This window comes from Poecilia reticulata, chromosome 9 (assembly GCF_904066995.2).
Source record: "Poecilia reticulata chromosome 9, P_reticulata-male-v2, whole genome shotgun sequence".
Lineage (NCBI taxonomy): Eukaryota > Metazoa > Chordata > Actinopteri > Cyprinodontiformes > Poeciliidae > Poecilia > Poecilia reticulata.
In genome coordinates this window covers 11,850,548-11,875,919 of record NC_088838.1, presented here as the reverse complement: position 1 = coordinate 11,875,919, position 25,372 = coordinate 11,850,548, and the positions used below count along the sequence as shown (strand labels likewise).

The 25,372-nt window shown below is 38.7% G+C and overlaps 2 protein-coding genes across 7 annotated transcripts; one reads left to right on the top strand and one right to left on the bottom strand.

Moving 5' to 3' along the window:
- The first annotated feature begins 996 nt into the window (after nt 1-996).
- cyp1d1 (cytochrome P450, family 1, subfamily D, polypeptide 1) lies at nt 997-8,359 on the top strand. 2 transcript variants are annotated; one of them, XM_008419128.3, is made up of 8 exons: nt 999-1,325; nt 1,673-1,983; nt 2,874-3,482; nt 4,059-4,182; nt 4,278-4,367; nt 6,265-6,388; nt 6,471-6,557; nt 6,948-8,359. In XM_008419128.3, the coding sequence occupies exons 2-8, from the start codon at nt 1,693-1,695 to the stop codon at nt 7,228-7,230; spliced, it is 1,608 nt and encodes a 535-aa protein (XP_008417350.1). In that variant the 5' UTR covers nt 999-1,325; nt 1,673-1,692; the 3' UTR covers nt 7,231-8,359. The 2 variants fall into 2 exon arrangements, with proteins under 2 accessions (XP_081466670.1, XP_008417350.1); XM_081610544.1 differs by having other exon boundaries at nt 997-1,983.
- Nucleotides 8,360-9,225: 866 nt separating this feature from the next.
- kifl (kinesin family-like) lies at nt 9,226-25,349 on the bottom strand. Of its 5 annotated transcripts, none has more exons than XM_017306610.2 (23): nt 22,782-25,349; nt 22,533-22,713; nt 20,945-21,127; nt 18,806-18,895; nt 18,201-18,310; nt 17,269-17,361; nt 17,066-17,188; nt 16,833-16,925; nt 16,659-16,719; nt 16,447-16,577; nt 15,488-15,664; nt 15,214-15,377; nt 14,998-15,104; nt 13,964-14,070; nt 13,103-13,202; nt 12,820-13,012; nt 12,555-12,735; nt 12,247-12,484; nt 11,397-11,557; nt 11,067-11,171; nt 10,825-10,922; nt 10,663-10,741; nt 9,226-10,533 (listed from the first exon to the last, which is right to left on the bottom strand). In XM_017306610.2, the coding sequence occupies exons 2-23, from the start codon at nt 22,633-22,635 to the stop codon at nt 10,483-10,485; spliced, it is 2,748 nt and encodes a 915-aa protein (XP_017162099.2). In that variant the 5' UTR covers nt 22,636-22,713; nt 22,782-25,349; the 3' UTR covers nt 9,226-10,482. The 5 variants fall into 5 exon arrangements, 3 of the variants coding, with proteins under 3 accessions (XP_017162099.2, XP_008417351.3, XP_081466669.1); XM_008419129.3 differs by having other exon boundaries at nt 23,174-25,349; XM_081610543.1 differs by lacking the exon at nt 22,782-25,349 and having other exon boundaries at nt 22,533-22,773.
- Between the last annotated feature and the right edge of the window lie 23 nt (nt 25,350-25,372).

Here is a 25,372-nt window from a genome sequence, read left to right as displayed (position 1 = left end):
AGGCAAACAAAACAAGAAGGAAATGTTTCTGATTTGAAAAATCAAATCAGAAATGACAAAATGTGCAAATAAAAAGAGCAAAGAAAGAAATGTGGGCATCAGATGTAGCAGTCTTCATTTGAAATACTAATATCACGATGCAATTAAAAGGTTTTATCAGAAAGCATTGCAGGTGGATAGTGGAAAAGAAATTAGTCAACAATCCGCAGTATAATTAAACTATTCACACACTTTCCTTTAAATTACAACCACAAACATCAGTATATTTTGTTTTAATTGTATGTCACAAAATACAAAGTAGTGGTTAATACTAATACAGAGAGAAAATAGAATTGTTTAAATGAAAAAAATAAAAAGCTTAATTATTTTTTGATTATTCTGAGCTGCATTTACAGCTCCAAGTCTTTTGGGATAGGCCTCTTTCAAATTCTCCCACTACAACTGTCCTTTTCCCCCCAAAAAATAACTCAAGCTCAGTCAGATTTGACTGGGACCATCTGTATTCTTTACCTTTTTAGGCTCCATATGTGTAGAGTAGTTATACTACTATAAAGTGCACCAAGACCTCAGTTGTAAGCAATTTTTCAGCCTCTGACAGACTTTCTTTCAATAAACTATCACCAGCTTTCCCTGTTATAGATCAAAACTAAGCATGAAAATGCTTAGTTTTGATTCCATCTGGCCAAAAAAAAAAAAAGAAAAAAATGCTGAACAGTTTTCCCACAGCATTATGCTGCCACTACTTGGATAACTGTGTATGCTCAGGACTGATTTAGTTTTTCGTTTTCAGACGATGGGCTGACCAGAGCTCTGTTAGATGTAACATGACAAACAGCACCATCTTGTGACAAATTACACAAATTACAATTCACAAACGACATTTTTCAGGTAATGGTCTCGTGTTTAACGTTTTAAAATGTTTAAATAATTCACAGACATGTGACCTTATTAACATAACAACAGATATGTTTCTTCCCAATACTGTTCACAAAAATATGAAGTGCGGACGGGAGAAAGAACAAAACGCGGAACTAGCCAAAAATGTGTAAGTTTATTAAAACGCATGCGTTCATTCTCGATATAAACATAAATGTTTCGCTAATCTTACATCTTATTTAAGTATCTTGAACAGCAGCTCATGCATGCAGGCTAACCTTTTCAGAGGGCAGCAGCTTCCTCTACAGACGGGGAGGTCCCTGTACAATTTATGAAACCCTCCCCTACAAACTTCATCAAACTACAAACTTCTTTCTGATCTGCATTGAGTCTCTCGTCTCTCAGCCGTTTAGTTTTTGCACATAAAAGCCGCAGAGGATCACAGTGTGGTGAGTTTTCCCTCTCAATTTTTCTCAAGCTATTTCCCATCAAGTGCAGATGTTTCATAATGATGTTTTGTTTGTTTGTCCGTTTGTGAAAATTGGATGAGTTTTATATATGCCTGCTTAGAGGTGGATCACAGGAACAGGAAAAGCACTCTAAATTTTGGTGTGGATTTGATCCAGTTTATTGCAGTCTGTTAAACAGGAAGCCTTGGAGGAGTTCTGACTTAGAAGACTTTTTTCTGCATTTATTTCTGCCTTCCTGTCTGTCTTTCTGTCTCTTTTTTTATTAAACTTTGGAACATAATTTGATTTTTTTTAGACATTGTTTTTACTTTCTGCTCTCTATTTAGCGTGTTCCTGATTTGACAACATGGGGCTGATCCTGTCAGGATATCTGTCAGCCAAAGAGGACTGTAGTGCACCTCTCTCCAGTGTCACTCTTGCTCTGTGTCTTTTTACCCTCATACTCCTGGCCATCAGGGTAAAACAGAGTTACAGATTTTTCTTCTCCTACCACCATGACTCCCACTTGGACGACACAAAGTTCCCTACTGCTCCAGGCCCCAAACCTTGGCCCCTTGTGGGCAATCTGCTCCAGGTGGGGGACCAGATGCATCTCTCACTGACTCGCCTGGGTCTGCAGTACGGTGATGTTTTTAAGGTACGGAGAGTTTGTGTCTGGATTATAATTTATTATGACATTATTGACGCTCATCATATCCGTGAATTTAAAAAATAATTTGAGCCTTTTGCGATAACTTTTAATAATTATTATTCCAGGTTGAACTGACAATACAACGTCAAAGAATCAGGTGTGCATGTTGGATTTATGGGTTCTGGTTTTATTTATACTGACTGGGTACCTTCGCAACCCTACGAGTAAATACATGTAAATTAGCACGAGGATTAAAGAATTTGAAGGTACCATGCATCATCGGTAACTCTGACAGCAAAGCAAACTCCTCAGCATCATGTCCTCACCACCATGCCTAACAGCTGGTAAAGTTTGCACAGGTTTGAGAGCCTCGCCTTGATTCCTCCAAACAAACTGATTGTCACAATGAATAAACAGCTCAATTTTAGCTTGTTTGATCTTGAAACTTTTCCAAAGCAGGAGTTTGTATTTCACTTTTTGAAGGTACTGGTTGTGGAGGAGACAGTTTTTCAGCGGCTTGAAATCTATGTCGATTTGAACAGTTTGAACTGTGACACTGATGTTGTTTATGATAGGCTTCAAACTTGGTGGTTCATTGATTGTTCTTGAACATCCTAACAAATTTCCTTCTATCTGAGGGCTAAATTTTGAGTTAGATGGCTTAAACTCTTAAATCAAGCATTTAGAATGACTCCAACTGAGAAACTATTGTAAAATTTGTGGACTTTGATTGTAATTCAGATTGTTGACATTTTTTCTTTTTAAATTAACTGATGCTGTTGGTTTATATTCATTCCAGGAAATTCAGCTTTAAAAGTCCCAAGTTAATTTAGTATTTGTGCCTGTGATGCATGTATATGAACTTCTGACTGGTGTTGTGTGTATCTTCACCTCAGATGCGTTTCGGCTCTTTGACAGTGGTCATCCTTAGTGGGTACTCCACCATCAGGCAGGCACTGGTTCGTCAGGGAGAAGATTTTGCTGGACGACCTGAACTTTTCACTTTTTCCGCCGTGGCTGACGGGACCAGCATGACCTTCAGTGAAAAGTATGGACCTGCGTGGCTTCTCCATAAGAAGCTGTGCAAAAATGCCTTAAGGTCTTTCTCCCAAGCCGAGCCGAGGGGATCAGGGGCCACTTGCCTCCTGGAGGAGCAGGTGTGTGCTGAGGCTGCTGAGATGGTGGCGGTGATTCGGGAAGAAGCCGCAAAGAACCACAAGACGATGGGTATAGATCCCGCCATATCCTTAGTGACCTCTGTGGCAAATGTGGTGTGTGCCCTGTGTTTTGGGAGAAGGTACGACCACAATGACGAGGAGTTTCTCACCATTGTGAACATCAACAACAAGGTACTGAAACTTTTTGCTGCAGGGAATTTGGCCGACTTCTTCCCAGTGTTTCGTTACTTTCCCAGTCCGTCTTTGAGAAAAATGGTACAGTACATTCACAGAATGAACGGATTTATGAAGCGAAGAATCAAGGAACACATCAACACCTTTGATAAGGTAAAGAAGCCTGCTAACCACATTAAAACAAGAACTTTATTGTAAAAGAATGAAAAGGGGAAAAGAGTTCACATTTGCTAAAGTATTCATAAATTCTGATTAGATTAGTGTCTTGAGGTTTATGCACTTTACAGATGATTTCTCCCATCTTTACTTCATCTTGTACTGTAGGCAGTCCTACATAAGTTTGGGTGTTGCATGTGTACACGTCTTGTTTCCTTTAGATTATGCCACTTATTTGCATCCCAATCTTTTAATCTCCAATCGCACACATATGGCACCGGCCACTGTAGCCAAAAAATAACAAACAAGTCCCCTGGGACGGACTTTTGTTCTTGTGCAGAGTGCCTAAAATGTTCGCACGCACTCTAATTGGGAATTACCACCCTAGTGGAAGACACGCGTCCCACTATGACTGATTACCATTTTGTCCCTAATTAATTCATTCAAAATTCAGTCCTAATTTCCTACATAATCACAAGATTGATTTTCTCTCCCCCTTGTTGTAATGATGACGACAATCTCAGGGGGCCATGCCGTGAGAGTTTCTGTCGTATTTTGTACGTGTGGTTGCAGAACTGCATCCGGGACATCACAGATGCTCTGATCGTACTTTGTGAAGACAGGGAAGAGAACAGGGACACGTCTCTACTTACCAACTCTCAGATCATCCACACCGTCATAGACATCTTCGGTGCAGGTTAGACGAACCAGCATAGCGACGCCAGTGGCATTAATGGATAAAAAAGACGCCCTTGGTTTTTATGCAGCTGTGCATTTTGTGCTCTCCAAAAGGTTTTGACACCATCATTGCTGGATTACAGTGGAGCCTCTTGTACCTCATCAAGTTTCCAGACATCCAAGACAAAGTACAGCAGGAGATTGGTATGGTTTTATGTGTTTAATAGGACAAATATTGAGATCTAAATTACTGAGGTGTGTTTGTGATGAAAACTGAAACCCCAACTGCCTTGGTCAGTGTGACCACAGCCTTTGAAAACAGAAAGAATGTACTCTATGCTAATAGCGTGAGCCTGTCTGTTCTCATGAATGAGTCAGGGTTTTACCGTCCAAAAATAGCAGGTTGCTCATTAATGAATCCAAGTAGCACTTCACTAATGAGCCTGAGTTTGTCTGTTGGTTTTATTACAGAGACAAAAATCAAACTGCAACAGTTCCTAATAATAGTGATCTGGAACATATTGATCAATATCAAATTCAGTCCCAAAGGAACATCAAACATTTACCAAGCAGATGGAAATAAAACATTCAGGAAAAAAAAAGTTTTTTCCTACTTTCATGAAAACGTTCATGAAAGTAGCATGAAATTTGTGAACTTTGAGGAAAATCAAAGCAAAACAGGTGTAATAAAAAAGTCAACTGGTCTTTGAGAAACTCACAAAAGCTCAGACCAAGTTTTGCTGACACCCGAGTTACTTTTGATGTAGACTGACTGAACCGGTGCAGAATGTCCTGAGGCATGTCACATTTTCACAGTGAGAGGAAGGGAGGGGGGATGCTAGGAGGTGACAGGATGAATCAGAACAGTACAAGGGTTGGAGAGTTCAAGAGAGACACAAAGGCAGTTACACGCAAGGCTCTGGACGATCATAATTTACCATTGTTCCTTAACTAAAATATCGGAGGGAATGGGCTGAAAGACTGTTCTTTGTAAGGATGGACTGCAGCTGAACTAGACACCTTATTCTCAAGACCAGGATAATTTAGAACGAAAACAAGATACAAAGTGAAAACATGTAAGCCCTTAGTCCTATAATCTTCAGTCAGCTGTAAAGTTGTCATACTCATTAAACTTTCATAGATTTTGTTGGAATTTCATGTGATGGGCCAACACAATGTTTGGAGTGGGGCTAGATTGTAAGCAATATCCCTAGCTTGGAGAGTACTTTTCGGTCTATCATCTGAGATGGACACAATACGGCACCAGTACGTCTCAGGTGTGATTATCTGTCGATGTAAAAACTCAGCATCTTGCACTGTGCACATCTTGCAGTAATGTAAATGTGGAGAAAAGAACACAGAAAAATTAATATTTGAGTGAAGTCCAGTTGGTGGAAAACTAAGACTGCACATCACCCAACAAGTCATCTAGACAGACACCTGGTGTTAGCAGCTGTGGGGATGCTTTGCTAAACCACAAACAGGGAATCTGATCAGTGGGTGTAATGTTGGGCAATCCTGGAAGAAAACCTGTTAGTCTGCAAAATCCCTAAACATACGGTTAGAGAAACTATAAAACTTTTAGGTGAACTTATATTCATGCGTTAGAATAACTAAATTAAATTGTATATTTAAGTCTAACTAAGTTTTTATGTTGATATTTGAACATTGATGCTCATAGCTTTGATCCAATGTACTTCAGCTATTTAAGACATGTGACAACCATATCAGTTTTCAGATGCTCAGTGTTGGTAGAGACATACACCCAGTAGTCTATCAGCTGTAAAGATGACAAAAGCTAACTATGCAAAGTAATTCCTTAGGTACATTAAATTAATCTCATAAGTTTCATTTTTATTTGAACATTTTAGAATTTCTACAATTTTACTATAAGTTGGTCTGTTGCTTAAAATCCCAATACATAAACTAAATGTTGTGTTTGTAATGTGGCAAAAAGGCCCAAGGGATATTAAGACTGTAGGAAGACCTTACATGTTTTCAAAAATAGCTACAAGTCTTTTAAATAAAGATGGAACAATAACTGTACCATCAGTTTACTGTACATATTTAGTTTAAATCTGTTGTTTCTTCTTCTTTTCAGATGAACACATTGGCTCAGCCAGACTTCCTGGGTTTGCAGACAAGCCCAACATGCCCTTCACTGAAGCATTCATATTCGAGGTGTTTCGTCACTCTTCCTATGTTCCTTTCACCATCCCTCACTGGTAAGACTGGAGCTTTGGCTGCAGTTTATTTTGATTTAGCGTAAATATTGTCAGAACCTTTCATATGTTCCTTTATTCCCAGCACCACCAGAGACACCATCCTGAACGGATATTTAATCCCAAAGGACACGTGTGTCTTCATTAACCAGTATCAAGTCAATCATGATGTGTGAGTAGGAGCAAACATTGACACTGATTGATGTTTTGCACATGGCTTATACCAGATCAGGTGTGTATTGTCTTCTGGGCTATTTCTCATTAAGCTTTGCATCTAAGGGGACAAAGTCAGACTCCAATTAGATGGACAGTGTTTGTGAACAATTGTTTTCAAGCCTTGCTATAGACCTTTATGTCTGAACTTTGACTAGACCATTCTTTTATTAAGTGTTTTGGCTCATATTCCTGCTAGACGTATGCTGTTTGTGTGGTTCTATTAAATAAAATTCCACTGAAAGACTGAACTTTGTGGTTGTGTGATACTGCAAAATGTGGCAAAGTTTGAATGTAATAAATAATTTTGTAAGCTGTAGAACTTTTGTTGTTTTTCATTTCGAACTAGGGACCTTTGGGGTGATCCAGAGAAATTTTGGCCACAGCGCTTCCAGGGCCCGTCCGGACAATTAAACAAGGAGCTGACGGAGAAGGTTCTCATCTTTGGCCTGGGGAAGAGGCGCTGTCTTGGGGATGGGTTTGCACGTTTGGAGATGTTTGTGTTTCTCACCACGCTGCTCCATGATTTGCGGATTGAAAATGTTCCTGGACAGGAGCTGGATCTCAGCACAGACTTTGGTCTGACCATGAAACCACGTCCGTACAGGATTACAGTCTCCCCTAGATTTTAGACCCTCTGGAGATCACAAGTCCACAGAGTCGGAGGATCCGTTCACAGAATGGAGTTTTTTTTTGTAGTTTAATAAAATGAAAAAGGAGCAGTTTCTCTATTAAACACACCATTTGTTTAGATGTTCAGGTCAAGCAAGCTGCATTGGTATATGTTGGTAAATGTTCAAGTACCTAGAGTCCATCTAAATAAAAAAATAATAGAAGCAGTCCCTCATTAAAAGCCTTTACATGAACTTATTATTTACAGTTAAACACTGGCGGAGAGGAGGAAACCATTTTACTGAGCGGTGATTGGTGCTTCAAGCCTGAAACTGTGTTCAGCCAAGGTTCATCCCCCTTCTCTTTGTCCTGCCTCGGCTTTTAAACTGCTGTAATCCGCTCACCTACGTCATGTCTCTGGCTCCTCTTCCACTTATTTTTTGCTTTACGTCATACACCTTAACTCGTTCATCTCTTATAATTATTGTTGAAATATTACTGTCCTGAACCTTTTTCAAAGCCATCTCTCTCTCTCTCTTGACCTCCCGCATTCTTAAATTACTAACTTAAATTCTTAAATTCTTTAATACTAACAGTCTCAGTCGACTATAAAGATGGCAATAAAATGTGAAATTAGGGAAGTTAGTATCAATAACTAAACTAGCTGAAGCCTGGCGTGCATGTCTGAGTAGGGCAGAATTATCCTTAAAAGGAAAGTGTTGTACTCCGAACTGTTGAAGCTTTTCTTTCTTTTTTTTTCCCCTAGCAGACTCCTCAGAGGAGAATGTATTTCACTGGCACATACTTCTGTCAACCAATGAATGAGCTGTTTCACCAGGATTGATGATGATGAGTTGCATCTGTAATCACTTCCTTGCTGACAGTCACAGAAATTTGTAGCTCAATAGTTTCTGATTCCCATTAGTTTATGTAGCAATGATGAATTTTTAGTGACTTGTAACACACTTGTGCAATTTATAACCATTGCATTTATCTGGAAATCGATTGTTATAAATGTGACTGTATGCATTTTACTTTTTAAGAGTTAACATAGCACTAATAAACACATCACATGTGATAGGCAGTGTTGATAACTAAAATCATGTTTAAGAATAGTTTTGAAATAAAGAAAATGCACTTTTCTCATAATCTGTGACTCATTTGTCTTAATTAAATAACAGTATGGGGCAGGAAAGCTGCTCAAGCTAATGGTTAGATGAGAAGAGTAGCTGAACACGAGGAAATACTGGAAGAAAAAGTTGCAATAAACTTGGAAAAGGGGCCGAGGCCCAGTTAAAGTCCAAACACATAAGTCTAATTGAGAATCTGTAAAAAAGACTCAAAAATGATATTTATATACACTCTCCATCAAATCTGACTGAGTTTTAATGTGTCCCATAGGACGCACCACATGTGACGGTTCTACAAAATAATAAGTTAGTGTGGATGAAAACTCACTACAGAGACTACAGATGGAAACTAGCCTTCGTGGCACTGCTTTGTGTTAGCCTACCAAATAAAATACCAAAATAAAAAGACACTGACGTTTGTTTGTGTAATATGACACAATTTTAAAAAATGTATGCTTTTGTAAGACACTCCAATTACAGAACAATCCTCCATTTCCCTTTGTCTTATTTCTGTGCAGCAGCAAAGTGGTTTAATCAGCAAAGCAAACTATGAAGACCTAAGGAGCTGTTAGCCCTTTCATCAATCATGTACCCCCTCCATCAGCGCTCTGCTCCTCACTGCAGGCTTTGTCCTTCACTTTGCTCTACCCGACTGACTCACAGTGCAATTTAAACTCATCAAGAATAACAAATGAAGGCCAGCGTGTGTTGATTGGCCACTGATCCAAAGCAGCCAATAAAACGGAGCACGCAATGTTAGAAATGATGCCTCTGTGCTGCGACACAAAAAGAACCACTTGTCGGATCTACATCACAGATTAGGGGAGCGTGACAATTAAGACTGGGCCCAGCTACAGGTAGAAAAAAAGAGAAGAAAAACGGTACTAAAATGACTCCAGCAATTTATTTGGATGGTTTAGAGCTTTTGGACTGGAACAAAAACAAGCAAAGCAGCAGAAGATCCAACCTTCTACAAATTCTATAAATAAATAATTGATATGCTTCAGAAAATAAGTGGCTTGCAAAAACATACTCCTGAATCTTTTTCATGTGGACATTAATAGGCCTGTCATGATAACAAATTTGGCTGGATGATAAATTGTCCCAGAATGTATTGTGATAAATGACAGCATTGCTGTTATGAAACCATTTTCAAGTAACAATTCTTCCAGATCAATTAACTTTATATTGTACTGCACATTCAACACTGGAACTGGAAAACATTTTAAATGTCCAAAATAAACAAACAAAGCAGAAATAACAAATAAAATTAATCATTCTCTTCAAACTACCCTTCAAAATAAGGGCTGGTTGAGACCAAATCACCAGACTGAAGACTTTTATCATCCAGATTTTGGTAGAAAAAGAGAAAAACGATAACTTATGCAAGTGAAAATGATTGAGTTTGTTTTAATTTATCATGCGATTAAATGATTTATTGATTATTATGACAGGCCTAGACATTAATTTTCAAATCTATGGATTTAGGTCGTGACTTTGACTGGGCCATTCTAACACTTTGATCTAAATCATTGTCTTGTAGCTATGTCTGTGTGTTTAGTGTCGTCTGTGTAAAAATGTGAAAAAAAAAAATTCTCATTATACATTTCACAATTAATTGCAGCTGTGGGTATGTTTGTCACAAAAAATCCCAACAGGATAAGTAAAGATATAAATAAATTCACAGTGTATTAAATTATAAGACAGCCCAAAACAGCTCTATTTAATAGATTAATATCAAAGTTGAACATTTTAAACTACAGCTTTTCCAGTTTACTTTTATATTATAAGTCAAACTAGGAAAAAAAAAAAAGAGTTTTCAGTCTTGGATGGTAATTCCACTGTTAAAGAAACACAACATGTGCTGTTTGCTTTACTTTTTTTTTTTAGATATATAAAATATATAATAATCCTTTGCATGTATGAATCACTAAGTCTTTGTCATCCAACAGAACCTGAATTGTGGGAGCTTTATTTTACAGCTCAATGCATCAACATCCATTTTCAAACAGCTTTCAATCTCCAAAGCAAAACGTGATGTACTTGTGAACCCCCCACCTTCATCCAACATTTAAACCTTTTCAACATGCCAGCGATTACAAGACTGCCCGATAAAACACAGTGTGCAGAAACAACAGCCTATCAAACATCCACCTCTTCCACTGCCTGTCCAGATTTCAGCTTCATGATCACCTTTAAGAGACACAGAGAGGCAACCAGGACTTTAGTCATTTAAACCGTTGCAGTAATATCAAACATTTTGTTTTATTCTCAAACAGCAGAGCTTCATATCATAGTAGAACAAAGTGAAACTGTGCGCACCTCCTTCAGCTGGGCGATCTCTTTACTGTCCACATTTCTCTGGGCGTTGTTGGTTATGGCCTTCACTCTCGTTGCATAACTGAAAAGATCCATCAAGTTCAATACATAGATTGCTACCAGCACAATAAAACAACTACTGTCTCTTCTGTGTCTGACTCTTACACAAGAGATGTGAGAGTTTCGTCCAGATTGTATTCTGATGGGGAAATGTTGACAATCATGAGGGTTTTGGCATTTCCTCCCAAAGAGTCCTGCATAACCTGGAAAGGACGGGGAAAGGAGTTGCGCTGCTTTGCATGACAGAATTTACAATCCAGTACCACATTTGGTTTTCATCAGCTTTTTTTGTTTACTGCATGTTCTTTGGATAAATCTAGTTTGTGTATGTGTTCTTACACCAGCACCTGAGTGAGCTTGCTGTTCCTGTATGGTACATGTGGCAGCTCCGCGGACAATGCCGAGATCACATCACCCAAGGCACTCAGAGACTTGTTGATTGAGTTTGCCTCCTATAAAGTGGCATGCAGTGCGTTAATAGTCAGCCCTGTTTAATTTGATACTCCTAAACTCTAAATTTCCAAGTCTAAAAGCAGACTTAGGTTTTAAGTTAATATCCCAAGACTTGAGTATCTCAAAGAGCATCATCTGAAAAAGAAGAGTGTTGCACAACTACAAACTCACCAAAAAAATATTCAAGGGGTTTGAATACTTTTCATGGTAACACATGAGCACACCTTTAGCTGGTGGTCCTTGGCACCGGTCTTTGCTGCTCTTTCACTCCCTGCCAGGTCTACAAGGCTCAGCTTTCCGGTATTGACACTCCCATTAGTCAGATTCCTGCTCTCCACCATGATGCCAACAATCAGATGGGAGCGGGAACTCTCCACATTCATCTCTTAAAAACAGCGGCGGTATGAAAAACAACGACCAGCGCTGTTAGTTCAGAATCGTGATGCGCTTTTGTACAGACAGTTTCAGATAGAGCACACCCAATCACATTCGGTAACACTTTATTTGAAGGGGTGTGCATAAGACTGACATGACACTGTCATAAACATGACACAAACATCTGTCAAGAACATGAAGGAGTCCTTATGAATGTTTATGACAGTTGTCATGAAGTGTCATTCAGTAAATAATGACTCTTTTAATGCAAAGTTGCTCTAAAAGTTGCATTGAAAGTCCATTAAAAATGCCAACTTTGCATCAAATTATCATAATTTACAAAATTATGCAAAGTTGGCACTTTTAATGGACTTTTAATGCAACTTTGCATTAAAAGTGTCATTATTTACCGAATGACACTTCATGACAACTGTCATAAACATTCATAAAGATTTTTTCATGTTCATGACAGATGTTATAACATGTTTATGACAGTGTCATGTCAGTCTTACCCACTCCCCTTCAAATAAAGTGTTACCTCACATTCTAATAAACGTGGCTCTTCTGAAAGCCGACTCTCTGCAGCTCACCAGTTCAATAATGACGTACATAGCTACCTTTTCTCTAACTGGAGCTAAAAGGATTAATCCAAACCATTTAGCGCAGCCCTGTTTGAACTGTACGGTACGGGGCACTCACTGGTGGCGGAGATGTGTCGATTGGCGCAAGCCTGTTGGAACAGAGCATAAAGCTCCTGGGCACTGGAAGCCTCCTTTGTCTCTGCTCCTTGGGCGAACACAACCCCCTTTCTGTTCCTTTTGATCTCCACCCGCCTGGTGGGGCCATGGGGTTGTGTCTGCGCATGGGCCTCACCCGCCTGGCTCACGAAGAGGTCCTGCAACCTGTCGTTGTACAGCTCCAGCATATAGGCCGAAACCTGAGAAGTGGGGGAAGGATGAAGAGGCACCGCAACCAGAGACAGGAAGAAGCAGGGGGAAGACTGCTACCTTGAAGTCAAATTTAGAGCCGTTCTCTCGCATGATGTCAAAAATGGCGTTAAAAGATCTGGGCATAATCCCAGGGTTCTTCTGGTCTTTGTCCCCGACCATGGTGAAAGTTTTCCCTGAGCCTGTCTGGCCGTATGCAAAAATGCAAACATTGTAGCCATCGATGACTGACTGCATCAGCCTGTGAGATGAAGGTGTTGGGAGTTATTGAGAAACAAAGTGTTTGATATTCTTGTATTGTTGTACTTGTACTGTATTGTTTTACCTGTTCACATCTTGAAACAAATCTTCCTGAGAGGCCTCTGTGCTGAGCACCTTGTCAAACTGAAACTCTCTGGGCCCACGTTGGGTTTCCACAGTGACAGAGTAATCGTCTAATTTAGCCACCACAACGGCCCCACCTTGTGTAGCTTCACTTCGGGTCACTGGACGAATTCGACAAAACACCCTGATTTTACCTGATGGGGACATAAAAGCATGAAAAAAAGTCACAAGCTTCTAGTCCTTACTGAAACAAAATTGATTGCGAGTTGGTAATGTCTGTGTACCTTTCATTTCTTCCACCATGTTATAATATTTCTTCCTCATTGCTCTTTCTGATGTGTAATTCTCAACTACTTTCTTTTTCTCTTCCTTTTCTCGCTTCAGCTTAAGAGAAGACAATGAAAACACTTTGATACGGTGGAACCCAGACAGTAAGATCTGAATGAAAACATTCCTGTTCATTCAAAAAGCATTTTCAGTTCGTTGAGGCAGGTTTTGATTCTAATGGTGAAAATAAGTTTCAGCAAGAACCTGTAGGATATGGGTTTAAAACCTTCTCTGCAAATAGTAGTGCTTTGGATTCCTTTCTGTATGTTATAGATTTAATTTCTAGCTTAAATGTTCTGATGGGACCTAGCCCAGGTTCTACCAGGCTCTGAAGTGAAGGGTTTCTGATTTTAATGTTTTATTTTTTGTGTTTCCAGCTTATGTTGTCCTGGCTGACTTGCTATCAATCTCAATATTTTCTACTTTTCTATTATTTCTCTCACATTTGAAAGGATTTTATTGAAAGGATAAAAAAAACACAAATTCAATGATTTGAAGGGGTGATTTTTGGAAAACAATTGACCCAACCAGTAACTCCAAGAATCTCAAGTATAAATAATAAAAAAAAGATATATTGTCCTTTTTCATTTTTAGAATAGATTGGTACTATAAAACCTGAAAGAATTCAGTTGGTACAAACAATGGACAAATGGATTTTGGAAAAACTCTATGCTAATGTGGACATGGTTACAAATTTTAATGTCTTTGTTATTTTAATATTAATGCATCAATGAAACATGTCTGGGGTAAATCCGGTGCCCCACAGTCTCTTAAAACGTCTCCTGCAAGTTGTCGCAGAACCTGATCTGATCGCTTACCTGATCCTGCAGCAGGAGAAGCTGCTGGCCGATGCCCTTTACAGTCCTCTGTGCGGTTGGAAGTGTCTCTTGTCCCAGGATGTCCTCCAGCTCAGACATTTCACAATCTAAGCACAGAGTAAAAGTCAAGCTTGAGTATCAGTCATTCATCATTTCTCAGATAGGAAAACTCAATGTAATCATCTGATGTGATTGCAAGGCGGATGTAACTACAATATAAAAATGGTTAGAATCTGCCTCAGGATGTCGGTTCAGTGGAACATTGGTCTAATTCATCATGTGCACTCTCCAGCAGAGAACAGTAAGGGTGATATGTTCAAAAATGGATTATGTTACAAAATTATTCATAGTCTTACGTGATTTAGATTCAGTTATTTTCATTCAACCGTGTTTGTTGCTGACAGGAAGAGAGATGGGGAACTCTTAAAGCATGATATGACAATGAAGAATTAAGCATTTTTCTTTTCTATTAACATTTAAAATATCCCAATAGGCACTAAAAAAAGCTGTTTTAGGCACTACAATAATCAAACTTTTTGCTGAGAAAATTTTTCATGTTCCCACTTGTATTTTTATTCCTTATCTTTGGCAATGATCTCCAAGTCTTTGAAATTAAAAACCTCATATCCATTATCATAATCTTTGCTCCCTTGGTTCTCTGTTACATTCAAGTCAAAACTTTGGCTAGTCCAGTAATTTTGTTAAACGTCTGTATCTTTAATGAGACTTGTGGTTGAAGAAGTTTCTGTACTGAAGCAAGAAGTTTAATTTCAACTAGTTTGGTGATACATGAATGTGAAACTCAAACTTGATTGCAAGCAGCGCTTTGTAATGTCATGCAGGAATTGCCAATGAACGTCACAGCTGTGGGTGATGGGTAAAAGTTTAACTCCCTCAATAGAAAATATTGAAAATGTTTATCATAACAGCTTGTGTGATCAGTGTTTTGAGGACAGTTATTGTCCTCTAGCGTTTGTATAGCTATTAATTTACTCAAGCATTTTTGGGCCAATAATCCTTAGAGTTGAACTCACCATTCATTACAGGGCATTCCCCAGATTTGATGTAGTCCAAAGCAATTTGACACACCTCGTGTTCCCTCACCGTCTCTTGCAGAAAAGACAGACTTGACTCATCTGACCTATAAAGTGAAACAAAAGTTTAAACTGCAGTTTTAATATTTTTTCCTCAGTAAAGGTTTATACAGAGCCAAGGTAATTTTTTTGCAGACAGATTTGAATATCTCTAACCCCTCTTGTCTGGGAGTCTTCTCTTTATCATTGCTGTCCTGTTTAGCGGTTTGCAGATGAAGACGCAGTTTGTCTCTGGCTTCAGCCAAAGCAACCTGATTGTCTTTAATCATTTGGTGCAAAAGAGCTCTCGACTCAGGCACTACACTGCAGATTTCATGGGCCTTGAGGAAAAATGATTGTAAGGGATCAAACAGCAACTTTGGAAGACATATTTGAGATAACGTGAGAAGCAGCCTGAGGGCAGCTGTTCTGCACAGTGTGTGGCCGGCACCTTGGTTATGACGGTGGGGAGCAGGACGCTGCAGTGTGGCTGTGGGACAGGAGGGACAGGGATCCTCTCTGCTTCCAGGAGCTCAGTGATCTCCCTCTCCTTCTGGTACAGGCTCTCCTTCAGCTCCTCCAGGCGGGCGTTGGCTCCCTCCAGTGGTTGATCTGAGACACTGCATGTCTGAATACAATTTACACGGTGACATCAAAATGCACTTGCTTGCATTTAAACAATCACTAAATGTTAATATCAAACAAAGGTAACCCAGGTAAATAGAGAAATTTGATTTGTCCATTTTTATTAATCAAAAAGATATGCAAAAAAACCAACCAAACAAACAAACAAAAAACATTCTGCTACCTCTGGTAGAAACCACTGTTACCATGGAGTTGTACTCTTCTTTGTAAAAAAAAAAAAAAAAAAAAAAGAGTAGTAAAACAGAGTCTCAGACTGGATGTGTTGGGAGCGACACCTTCAAAAAGTTTCCAGTTTGTCCATAAATCCATGGAACAGAAATGTCAAACAGAACCTGAAAATGTTTTTTTTATGGCAAACATATTTTTTGTTTGGTCTTGAAACATAGAGGAAGGTGAAATTTAGCCAAAAATTAAAACAAATGTGGTTAATCATTGTATGGCCACAATTTAGCAAAGTGGACTAACTAATGTTTTTTTTGCTATAGAGTTAATTTGGCTTAGCCTTTACCCATAATAACTATAATCATCACTAAAAAACTCATTTTATATTTACAGAGGTTACATTTGCATAATGTAAAAAAACATGCTTCAGTATCTGAAAGATTAAGAGTGACCAGAAAGCAAAAAGAAAATAAAAGAGACATTTAAGGAGCAAAATACTTTTGTACATCACTTTATGTTGAATGATTACCCTCACAGATTAAACAAAGCAAAAGAAAATATGTTCAACAAATAGTATTTTGTCATTCTGATGATCCAACCCACCTCTGTTTGTTCTTTCTTGTCTGACCCCTCCTCTTCCTCTGCTGCTTCCTGTTGCGCCTGTGATGAAGATACTATCAATATTTCTTGGACTTGCCCTATTTCCTGTCTGGCCATCTGCAGCTCCTGCAGTGCTGTTCGGGGTAATACACACACACAGAGTAACTTTTCAGCCCTTTTTCTTTGCTTTCCATGTCGCCAAATGCTGGACTCACTGGAGGCCTGGTGGCAGTGCAGGGCATCCAGCCTGCTGGAGAACAGCTCCAGCATTTTGCTCTGAAAACAAAAGAAAAACAAAAGCGTTATTTTTTACTCCCGCTCTTCTGCAATATGGCCACCAGAGTGTGCTCTGGTGTAGGAGCAGTAGGGCCTGCCACATGCTCCCTAACTTTTTCTCTCTGCCATTGCTGGGTCTCTTCTTTCCATCTCCTTCTCTCAGCTCTTTGCTCCTCCAGCAGCCGCTCATTGTGTGCAGTCAGCTCCTGAAGACACATAAACGTCTTCAGTTATGTCCTGTGGTTTTCAGTCACCATGATGCACCATATGGGAGGAACAGAAATAATGGATTAGTAAATTAAAATGTTTGCATGAAAAGGAAAAGATGCATTTCTGAGTGACTTACTGCAACTTTCTTCTCCAGGTCAGCCTTCTTCTCTTCCACTTTGTCCTGGTAGAGGTCCAGGAATCTCCTCACAGTGTTCAGTTTGTTCTGATAGTGAGATCTGACCTTCTGTAAGATCCTTTCCTGAGAACACATGCAGAATTTCAATGAAAGTTCTGTTTAACTTCACATTCACACACTCTTACACTTTATTTTTCTTTTACCTGTGTCTCCTGAGCTGTGAACTGGAAATTCTCCTCCAGTTCCTGCACTGTTTGCAGATGCCTCCTCTTCATTGCCTTCATGTCTTCAGCAATCTGCTCGTACACAATATGCTGCAAAGTTAGTCGAAATGTGCAAAACTGCGTCCTGTTTTGCAAATTGATGATCTAATGGCTTCGAGGTAGCAGCGTCAGGGCAACCATGTGAGAGTGAGTAAGAATAAAACACGGGAAATCTGACAGTAGCGCCATTGTGTTTACCCATGTGCTCTCACTGAACAACGCCACACAGATGCCTTGATGGTTGCTTGACATTCAGCATTTGCTGCTTTAGAAGATAAAATTACAGTTTTGGTTTTCAGTGAAATTACAGTAGATATTAAGTGTGTTGAAGAGATTTATACTCCTTGAATTTCTTTACATTTTGTGATGTTATAATTACAATTAGTATTTATTTTATTTTTTTACAAAGGCATGACAAGTTAATTCCTGGAACTTCTTATAACCTAACCCTGCTCTTACCTTCTTTATAACTTTGGCTCTGACCTCTTTCCTGTGTGTTCACTAATATCCCTAAACAAATTTCTTCTATTATTCTATTAAGCATAACTTTAAAGGAAATTAATTTGACTTTGACTTTTTAGGTTCTAAAAGTTAAAGTGTAGGGCCTGCCACGTGCTCCCTAACTTTCTCTTTTTGCCATTGCAGGGTCTCTTGTTTCCCTCTTCTCTCAGCTCTTTGCTCCTTCAACAATTGTTGTGAATTTAGCATTTTCTTTCCCTACTTCACAATAATGTAATATTTTATGCCGATCCATCCTATAAAATCCCGTCAGAATGTACTGCAGGTTGTTGGAATGTGACAGAATGTGAAAAAGATGTCTGAACATCCTCTACATGTTTTGCACTGTTTTCCTGTGCTGCTCATTGTTTTACCTCAGCGATGCAGAGCTCAGCCGACTCATAGGGGATGTAAATCTTGAGTTCCTGTGAGCGCTCAGCTTCTCTGGCATCACTGCCGACTCCCAGCTGAGATTCTGATGAGCCTGCATAAAAATAAATACGGATGATTGTTGTTTACTCTAGAGAAGGAACTCAGGTTGATAATTATTATCAAAGCAACCGGTGAAGTTAATCTCAACTTCCTACCAAATTCCTCCCCTCACCAGCCGTTTCTCATGTCTGTGAACTGTTTCAATGAAATACTTCTTTCCTTGATTCACTTGGTAACTCATATTTTATATGTATTTAGATGTTGTTGCTTTTTCAAACTTAAATGTTAAATAATAAACGTGCTGCCAGGTAACTCCAAGTTAACTTGAAAAATTTGTTTGGGGTTCTTGTCTAAGATGTGTTGTTAGCAGGTCAAACAAGGTAAAATAATTGTTTGTATCAATTTTTCTTATCCTCTGAAGGAAGAAAAGCAAATCTAATATAGTGGTTTAAATGTAGATGCAAATATCTATTATTAAAAAACATATCTAAACATGCCTCCAACCAGATACTCATCATATTAACGTCATTTATTTTGTGTACAAAACCTTGTCCGTTGCGTTTCCTCCTGTCTGCAGCAATCCAGCGTCTAAAAGCAGCCCACCTCCTCCTCCACGGATTTTTGTGCCGATGTGTGTCTTGCACAGGAAAGTTGGAGGGTCGTTGTAAAAAACACAGAGTTCAAGGACAAAAGAGAAAGATAAGGAATTCACATCTAAAGCATGAAATTTGACTTTACCTCAGTATAGAGTGAACATATGGATCTCGCATCTGGATCACACATTTTTATTAGTTTTGTTTATGTAATTATTTAGAGCTTTTTGACTCAGTCTTTATTTTTGAAAATAAGAATAAAAAATGGACCTGTACTGCTCCATCAGCTTAATTCTTTCTTTATTTTCTCTACCCTCTCTGTCCTGTTTGCAGTCACTTTTCCATCGTCAGACATTCACAGAGCCAATCCTTCTGGAAAAACAAAAGCAGCCAGCCACACTTTTCCTCTCTGCTGGGTGTGTTTAGACTCACCGATAATAGGGGCGCTCTATCTTTTCTTAATATAAGGTATTATAATTGGGCATGTCATGACAGGGGCATTCACTAGTGTGTCTTAAAGGTGAAGGTAGTCCTGTTGAAATTTCAGTGGATTATTAAAGTTTACATTATAATAAAATAGAATAGAAACACCCTTATTGTCCAACAAAAGGGAAAATCTGGTGTAACAAAGGCATAATATATAAATTTGAAAATAGAAGAAGCTGAATTGTTCAAAACACAAACCACTCAGATTATACCACTTTTTGCTGCAGACGTGTTCATTAATCTGGCTTTTAATTCTGTTGCATTTGGGAGCTGGTAACACATATTTGATGATAATGTTTTTGACAATATTGATCAAATGATTATTTACTTTGCTGAACCTTAAAATGCTTCTGGTGATTCTCAAGACATTTTCTGTGTCTCTAAATCTATCAAGTTGTTAATCCAAATATTAAGCTGTCATTTTTGCAACATAGAGAAAGAACGCTTTATTTTACACACAACCTTATTTTTCTTCTTGGTTTCTTTAATACTCAGCAAAAATGTGGCAACGAAAAGTTTGGAAATTCCCTCAAATGACTGGAACCTGATCTACAAACGGCTTACAATGAAGAGGTTTGGGAACTGTATTCAGCCGCCTCACTGATTGTTTCTCAAGAATAAATAAATCCAGAATGCTACAAAGATAATGTAGGATGTACAGCATTCTAAATAAAAACACATTCCAACCCATCAGCCTCTGGCTATAAATAAGAACAGAGGAAACATGTTCACCACCTTTACAGTTGCCTGTGGATTTAGTGCCTTGCATCAAATCTTTATCCACCTTCAGCGTTTTTATGTTTTGTAGTGACGTAACTACAAGTCTACATTGCTGAGATTTGAATGCCACAGACCAACACAAAGTGGTGCTTAATAGTAAAGTGGAAGAAAATCTGTTGAGTCTCTTGAGGTTGAGAGGACCTAAATATGCGGCACCAGCGTTAACACCCTCATCCTCCCTGCCTCTCAGTCACATGATCAACATCAAGCGAAAGCGTTCAAGAGTGCAATTATTAACTTTTTTTTTTTTACAGATGAGAAGTAGTTCAAGGTGGACTCTTCTGTAGTGATTGAACTGATTTATGAGACATTTATGACAATTTTATTGATCCATTTTGAGCACAAGAATGAAGACATACATTTCAAGAACATCACATTTTATTCAATGTTTCGTACAATTTCAAGATGACATCTGCCTGAATGTGTGCAGTTTTATGGTGATTTACACAAAAACAAAAACAAAACACTTTTAATTTGAAGTTATCAAAGAGGTTATTCCCTGTTTATTTTTTTTTAACCTTTTGCATCAGCTTATATCTAAAGCACTGAGTGATTCCAATCAAACAGTCTGCTTTAAATATTTCTCCGCTCTATCTGTCACACTCCCATCCCCCTCTTTGTTTTCTGGTACAGGAATCTAGGCGTGTCGTCATGCTGTTACTCTCTTCTCAGAAATACCTTTCAGTGGAAAAACAGAAATCATGTCAGGATACTGAGAAAAAGTTTCTATCATGTGGAAATGCATCAGCTGCCTTAGCTTGGGAGCAGACAGAAAGAGAACCCAAAGACTTAAACCAGAGCGAAGCTGAATAAGACCAAGAACTGACCTGGTGCGTTGTTTCCGTACTGCTGAAACTGTGGGTTGGGAAATTTTGGACTTGGCCTCCGCTCCTTTAACTCAGGTACACTTCCGGGTAGGTTCTCCAAATCTTGCTCCAATACCGGGGCATGGCCTGACTGGGACGGCTCCTCCGGCTCCTCTGTTGACCCGATAGTCGTCTCCCAGGCAACTGAGACAGAGAGCAACATTCAGATGATCTGAATGAACACTGCATGGAGGTCATGTGAATAAAAGTGCTTATATGTCACACCTAGGCAAGGTCTTCTTGTGAAATTAAAAATAAAATCAAAAATGTATTTCACTAGACGTCTTTCAGTTCCTCTTGAAATGTTTATGGTGTGAGTCTTGATCAGTTTCTTAGCATTGCAGACTTACTTCTCTGAGTTCAAGCCCAGACTGCAGCTGAACGACTCCGGCACGTTCAGAGGTTTTCTGTGTGAGCCTTCCCACAGCAACTCTTAACAAAAAGATCTGTAACTCTGAATTCCTCTGTAACTTTCTGTGTCACGTCTGATTTTAAAGCACCTACAGCTTTTATAAGCTAGTTAATGTTGCCATTCATGGAAAGGAACCCATGTTAATAATAACCTGTGTTTACCTTGCAACAACACAACAGAATGTGTAATTCAAACAAGTATAGTAACTCAGATAAATTCATGCAGCCGTTTTTAGATCTGTCACACAATTCAAGCCTTTCTGGCAGGCGCATCGATCATTTACTCCGCCACTGTTTCTTATTTTCACTCTGACCGTTGCTGCACCGTCAATTGCGAAACAGCAGCTGTTGAGGTGTGAAATGTGTTATCTATAGTGTGCCCTGAGATCCGACAAATTAGGACTACAGTCAGGTTGCAGAAATATTTTAAAATAGCCAGAGGAAACTGCAGAGTTTATAATATGGCAAACTTTAAAAAAAAACATTCCCTGTAAGTTATCAAGATGCGGTTAGTTTAGATTAGTTTAGTTTAGTTTGCATAGTTTAAAATACAGATTAAAAGACATCAAGAAAAAAGAAATTAACAGTGCGAGAAGAGGTAAAAGCCCAGTGGGCCTATTTAAAGCCTCATCTGTTTAATAATATTTAAATACAATCAATACAACATAAAAACACCTAAGAGTATTAATGTGAATTTAAATAAAACATGCAGTAAAGAAAGAAAGCGAGATTTCTTCAAGTAAGTATAGAGTTAAATAATAATTTAACTATTTTAGAGCAGGACTGCCTTTCATAAAATGCAAAAAGTCATTCCAAAGTTTATCTTCTCTGTACTGGAAAGAAAACTGACCTTTACTGGTTTGATAAATAGGAAGGTGACGTGTTTGCCTTGTCTACTGATAAAAATTTAAAAAGGCCTTTAAAACTTCTGTTAGCGATCTGAAATGACAAATCTGCATCAGCTACAGAAATCTGACACCAAGCATGCATACATTGCTGAAGGTGTGCTTATTTGAGGGTGCTTAGCATTAAGTGTGACTTTCACATCTCCACACAAAGTGTGGAAACCTCCTCTTTAAAAAAAAAAAAAAAATCCCATTTCACCTTGTCAGGACGTTGGGCTGTGTGATGCTCTTACTTTGCTTCCCAGCAGGTGTCACTGAATGATGCCTCCCTACTTTCTTTCCCAGGAAGGTCAGGGAGTAGGATCTTCTAGACGTCCCAGATGTGTTCATGTACATTATGTGTGTCGGTCCTCACCGCTGTTCTTATGTTCCACCGATTCTCTATAGCATTTGGAGCTGGATCAGTCCAAAAATCTGCAGGAAAAAGTAAGTTAAAATCCCTGTGGAGCCGAGATAAATGAAAAAAAAAAAAAAAACGTTACCTAATATGCAATCAAATGGGTCCAAATATTTCTGTCCACATGATGAAATCTTGTTCAATCCTTTAAATATTAGCAGATGTCTCAAAGCTGACACAGCCAATTCACGCAGAGAGTGTAATCTGCCTCTCAGTCTCTTCCAGCTTCTGTAAGCTGCAAGCTGAAAATCCCAAATACTTCTTCCTTATTTAACATTTTTAAAGAACCTGTCTACAGATCTCAGCAGGAGCAGGAATAGATCCATTTCTACTTGCATGGCACCTGAAACTCCATCCCCAAAAGCAGCTATTTTCCAGAACACACCACATTAAAACACGAATCAGTGGGTTTTTTTTCTTCTAATCCAAAGCAGTAGTGAGGTGGAAAATTAGATTAAAATGAGTTTAGATCAGTACCTGGTTGTGAGTCCTGAGCTCCCTGTCGGTGTGGCTCAGGTCAGTTTGGGTGCTGCTACGCTACAGCAGGACAAAGCCAAGCTAATCCCGATGCCTCAGGGGAACCAAACTCTCGACAGGGTTTAAATATTAAACTGCAGAGATGGAGTTTCACCAGCTCCTGGCTTCACAGCAGCAGAGTATGTTGGTAAAAAAAAAAAAAAATGCCCCCAAAGAGTCCTCAGGTTTCTCCTGTGTTACATCCAGATTGTAACTGGACTCTTTGTTGTCACTCGGAGATGTTTAGTGTTTACCCCCTCGCTTACTCGAGCAGGAGTCGTTTTATTTCAATTCGTTTTGGTGGAAATGGCCCACGTTTCTCCATCATCAGGGTAAAATCTGGCTAATTATCTTTCTTGCAATAAAAAGGAGTTGAATGGAGTGTATATTTTTTTCACAGTCCATATTTCTCCTGGAGATGCGGTTCAAAAACGATAGCCAGCTCCTCTGTTCCTGCAGCATCTGCTGCTGGTGCCTAACATTGCGTTCTTCTTCCCTGTTGTTTTTGGCTGACCTGGTCAGGGATGATTTCCTTTCGTTTGCTGACTAGGACTCATTTGTAACATTTGGACCACAGCTGGAGCATCTGTCTAACACACCTTGCTTAGCAGCAAATCCAACCCTGATGCCACTTTAATGAAAATACAGCTTTTCCTTCTCTTCACTTCTCTTTCCTCCAGCATTCAACCCTGCACTCTCTGTATTTCGCTCTGAAGCTCTGAAGCTTTTTCAAATAATGGACCAAAGTGTCATTTCAAAACTCATAAGTACAAATGACAACAGCGGAAAGTTTTTTAACTTGCGAAATGTGTGATGATGACGAGTTTCATCACCAAAGGTTTGCTAAGTTTGATTATTTATCGTGACGACAAAGTCTACCTGTGTTGAAATGATGTCGTCATGCAAATGCATCATTGTCTTGGCTTTTGTTCATTTCTCCGTCAAAAAGCACCCTTGTTGAGGCATGTATGAGGCCTGAGCTGCACTGACACGATTGTCTACCACACCTTGAAGTAAGTCATTACCTCACCACACCAAAACCAAGCTCCTTTCAGGAAACTCCAAGGCCTACGTTTAACTCTTTGTGTGAGTCTTGTAGAAAGTTTTAATAACTCACCAAAGGAAGCTAATTGGGTTTAATGTTGTTTGTGATAGCATCAGTTGCTTTTTATTACACTTAACTGTTTCGGACACTCAAACAAAGATAAAATGTGTTTCTCAATTTCTGATTTCATTTATCAAGGAAAAAAGTTGTCCAAAGCAAAATGACCCAATGTGAAAAAGTAGTTGTGTTAAAGCATAAATCAAACAGAGATGAACAAAGTTGTCTAGAAATCTTCCAGTGCCGTTGCCACACCCAGAGATGATAAAAATATGACATCATGCCTTGATTGAAAGAGATGAAAAAGTCACTGACCTCAGAAAAACTTACTATTGATCACCACTGTTTCATGTTTTTAGGAGTTGCAAAGTCTTATACCTGTGTCATTTTTTCCAAACCGATTTCAGAATATTTCACAGCTGATCTTGCTTTAGATGGGGGCAGGATCTTTTTTTAAATTTTATTTATTTTTTATTTACTTAGAGTTCTTTTAACATACTTCACACATTGGTTCTATTAAAGTAATTTCTTTATTCTGCTGGTTTTCAAACTTTTTTACTTTGTCTTTTAAGCAATACATTAAAAAAAAAACTAAAAAAAAATATTTGTATTTACTTCAGTTGTTTTCGTGTAGTGTGACATTAAACATATTAGGGTAATCTGAAACATCTACAGCGATGCATTTTGCATGTGAGCAAGTTACATAATTAAGATGTAATATGGCTAAGTTATGAATATACGGCTTTGTTCAAACATAATTAAAGAGAAATCCTTTGACGACTTAAACACTGAATCAGACAAAAAAAAATAATGCATTGATAAATAAGTAAATGTGTTAAATCTGTGAAATGAACTGAATGTTGCAGGCGGCCCATATTAGGAGAATACAATAAGATCTCATCAAGTAGGTAAAGCATTTCTCATAAAGTCAGTAATCCCCATAACGCAAACTACCCACGGAAGTCCCAGATGTTGCGTATCCCTGTGATTTTCCAGAGGATAACATTTTTATGAAGGATCAGGACCTGGCGCTTTCCCCGCACATGTGTCTCGGTAAG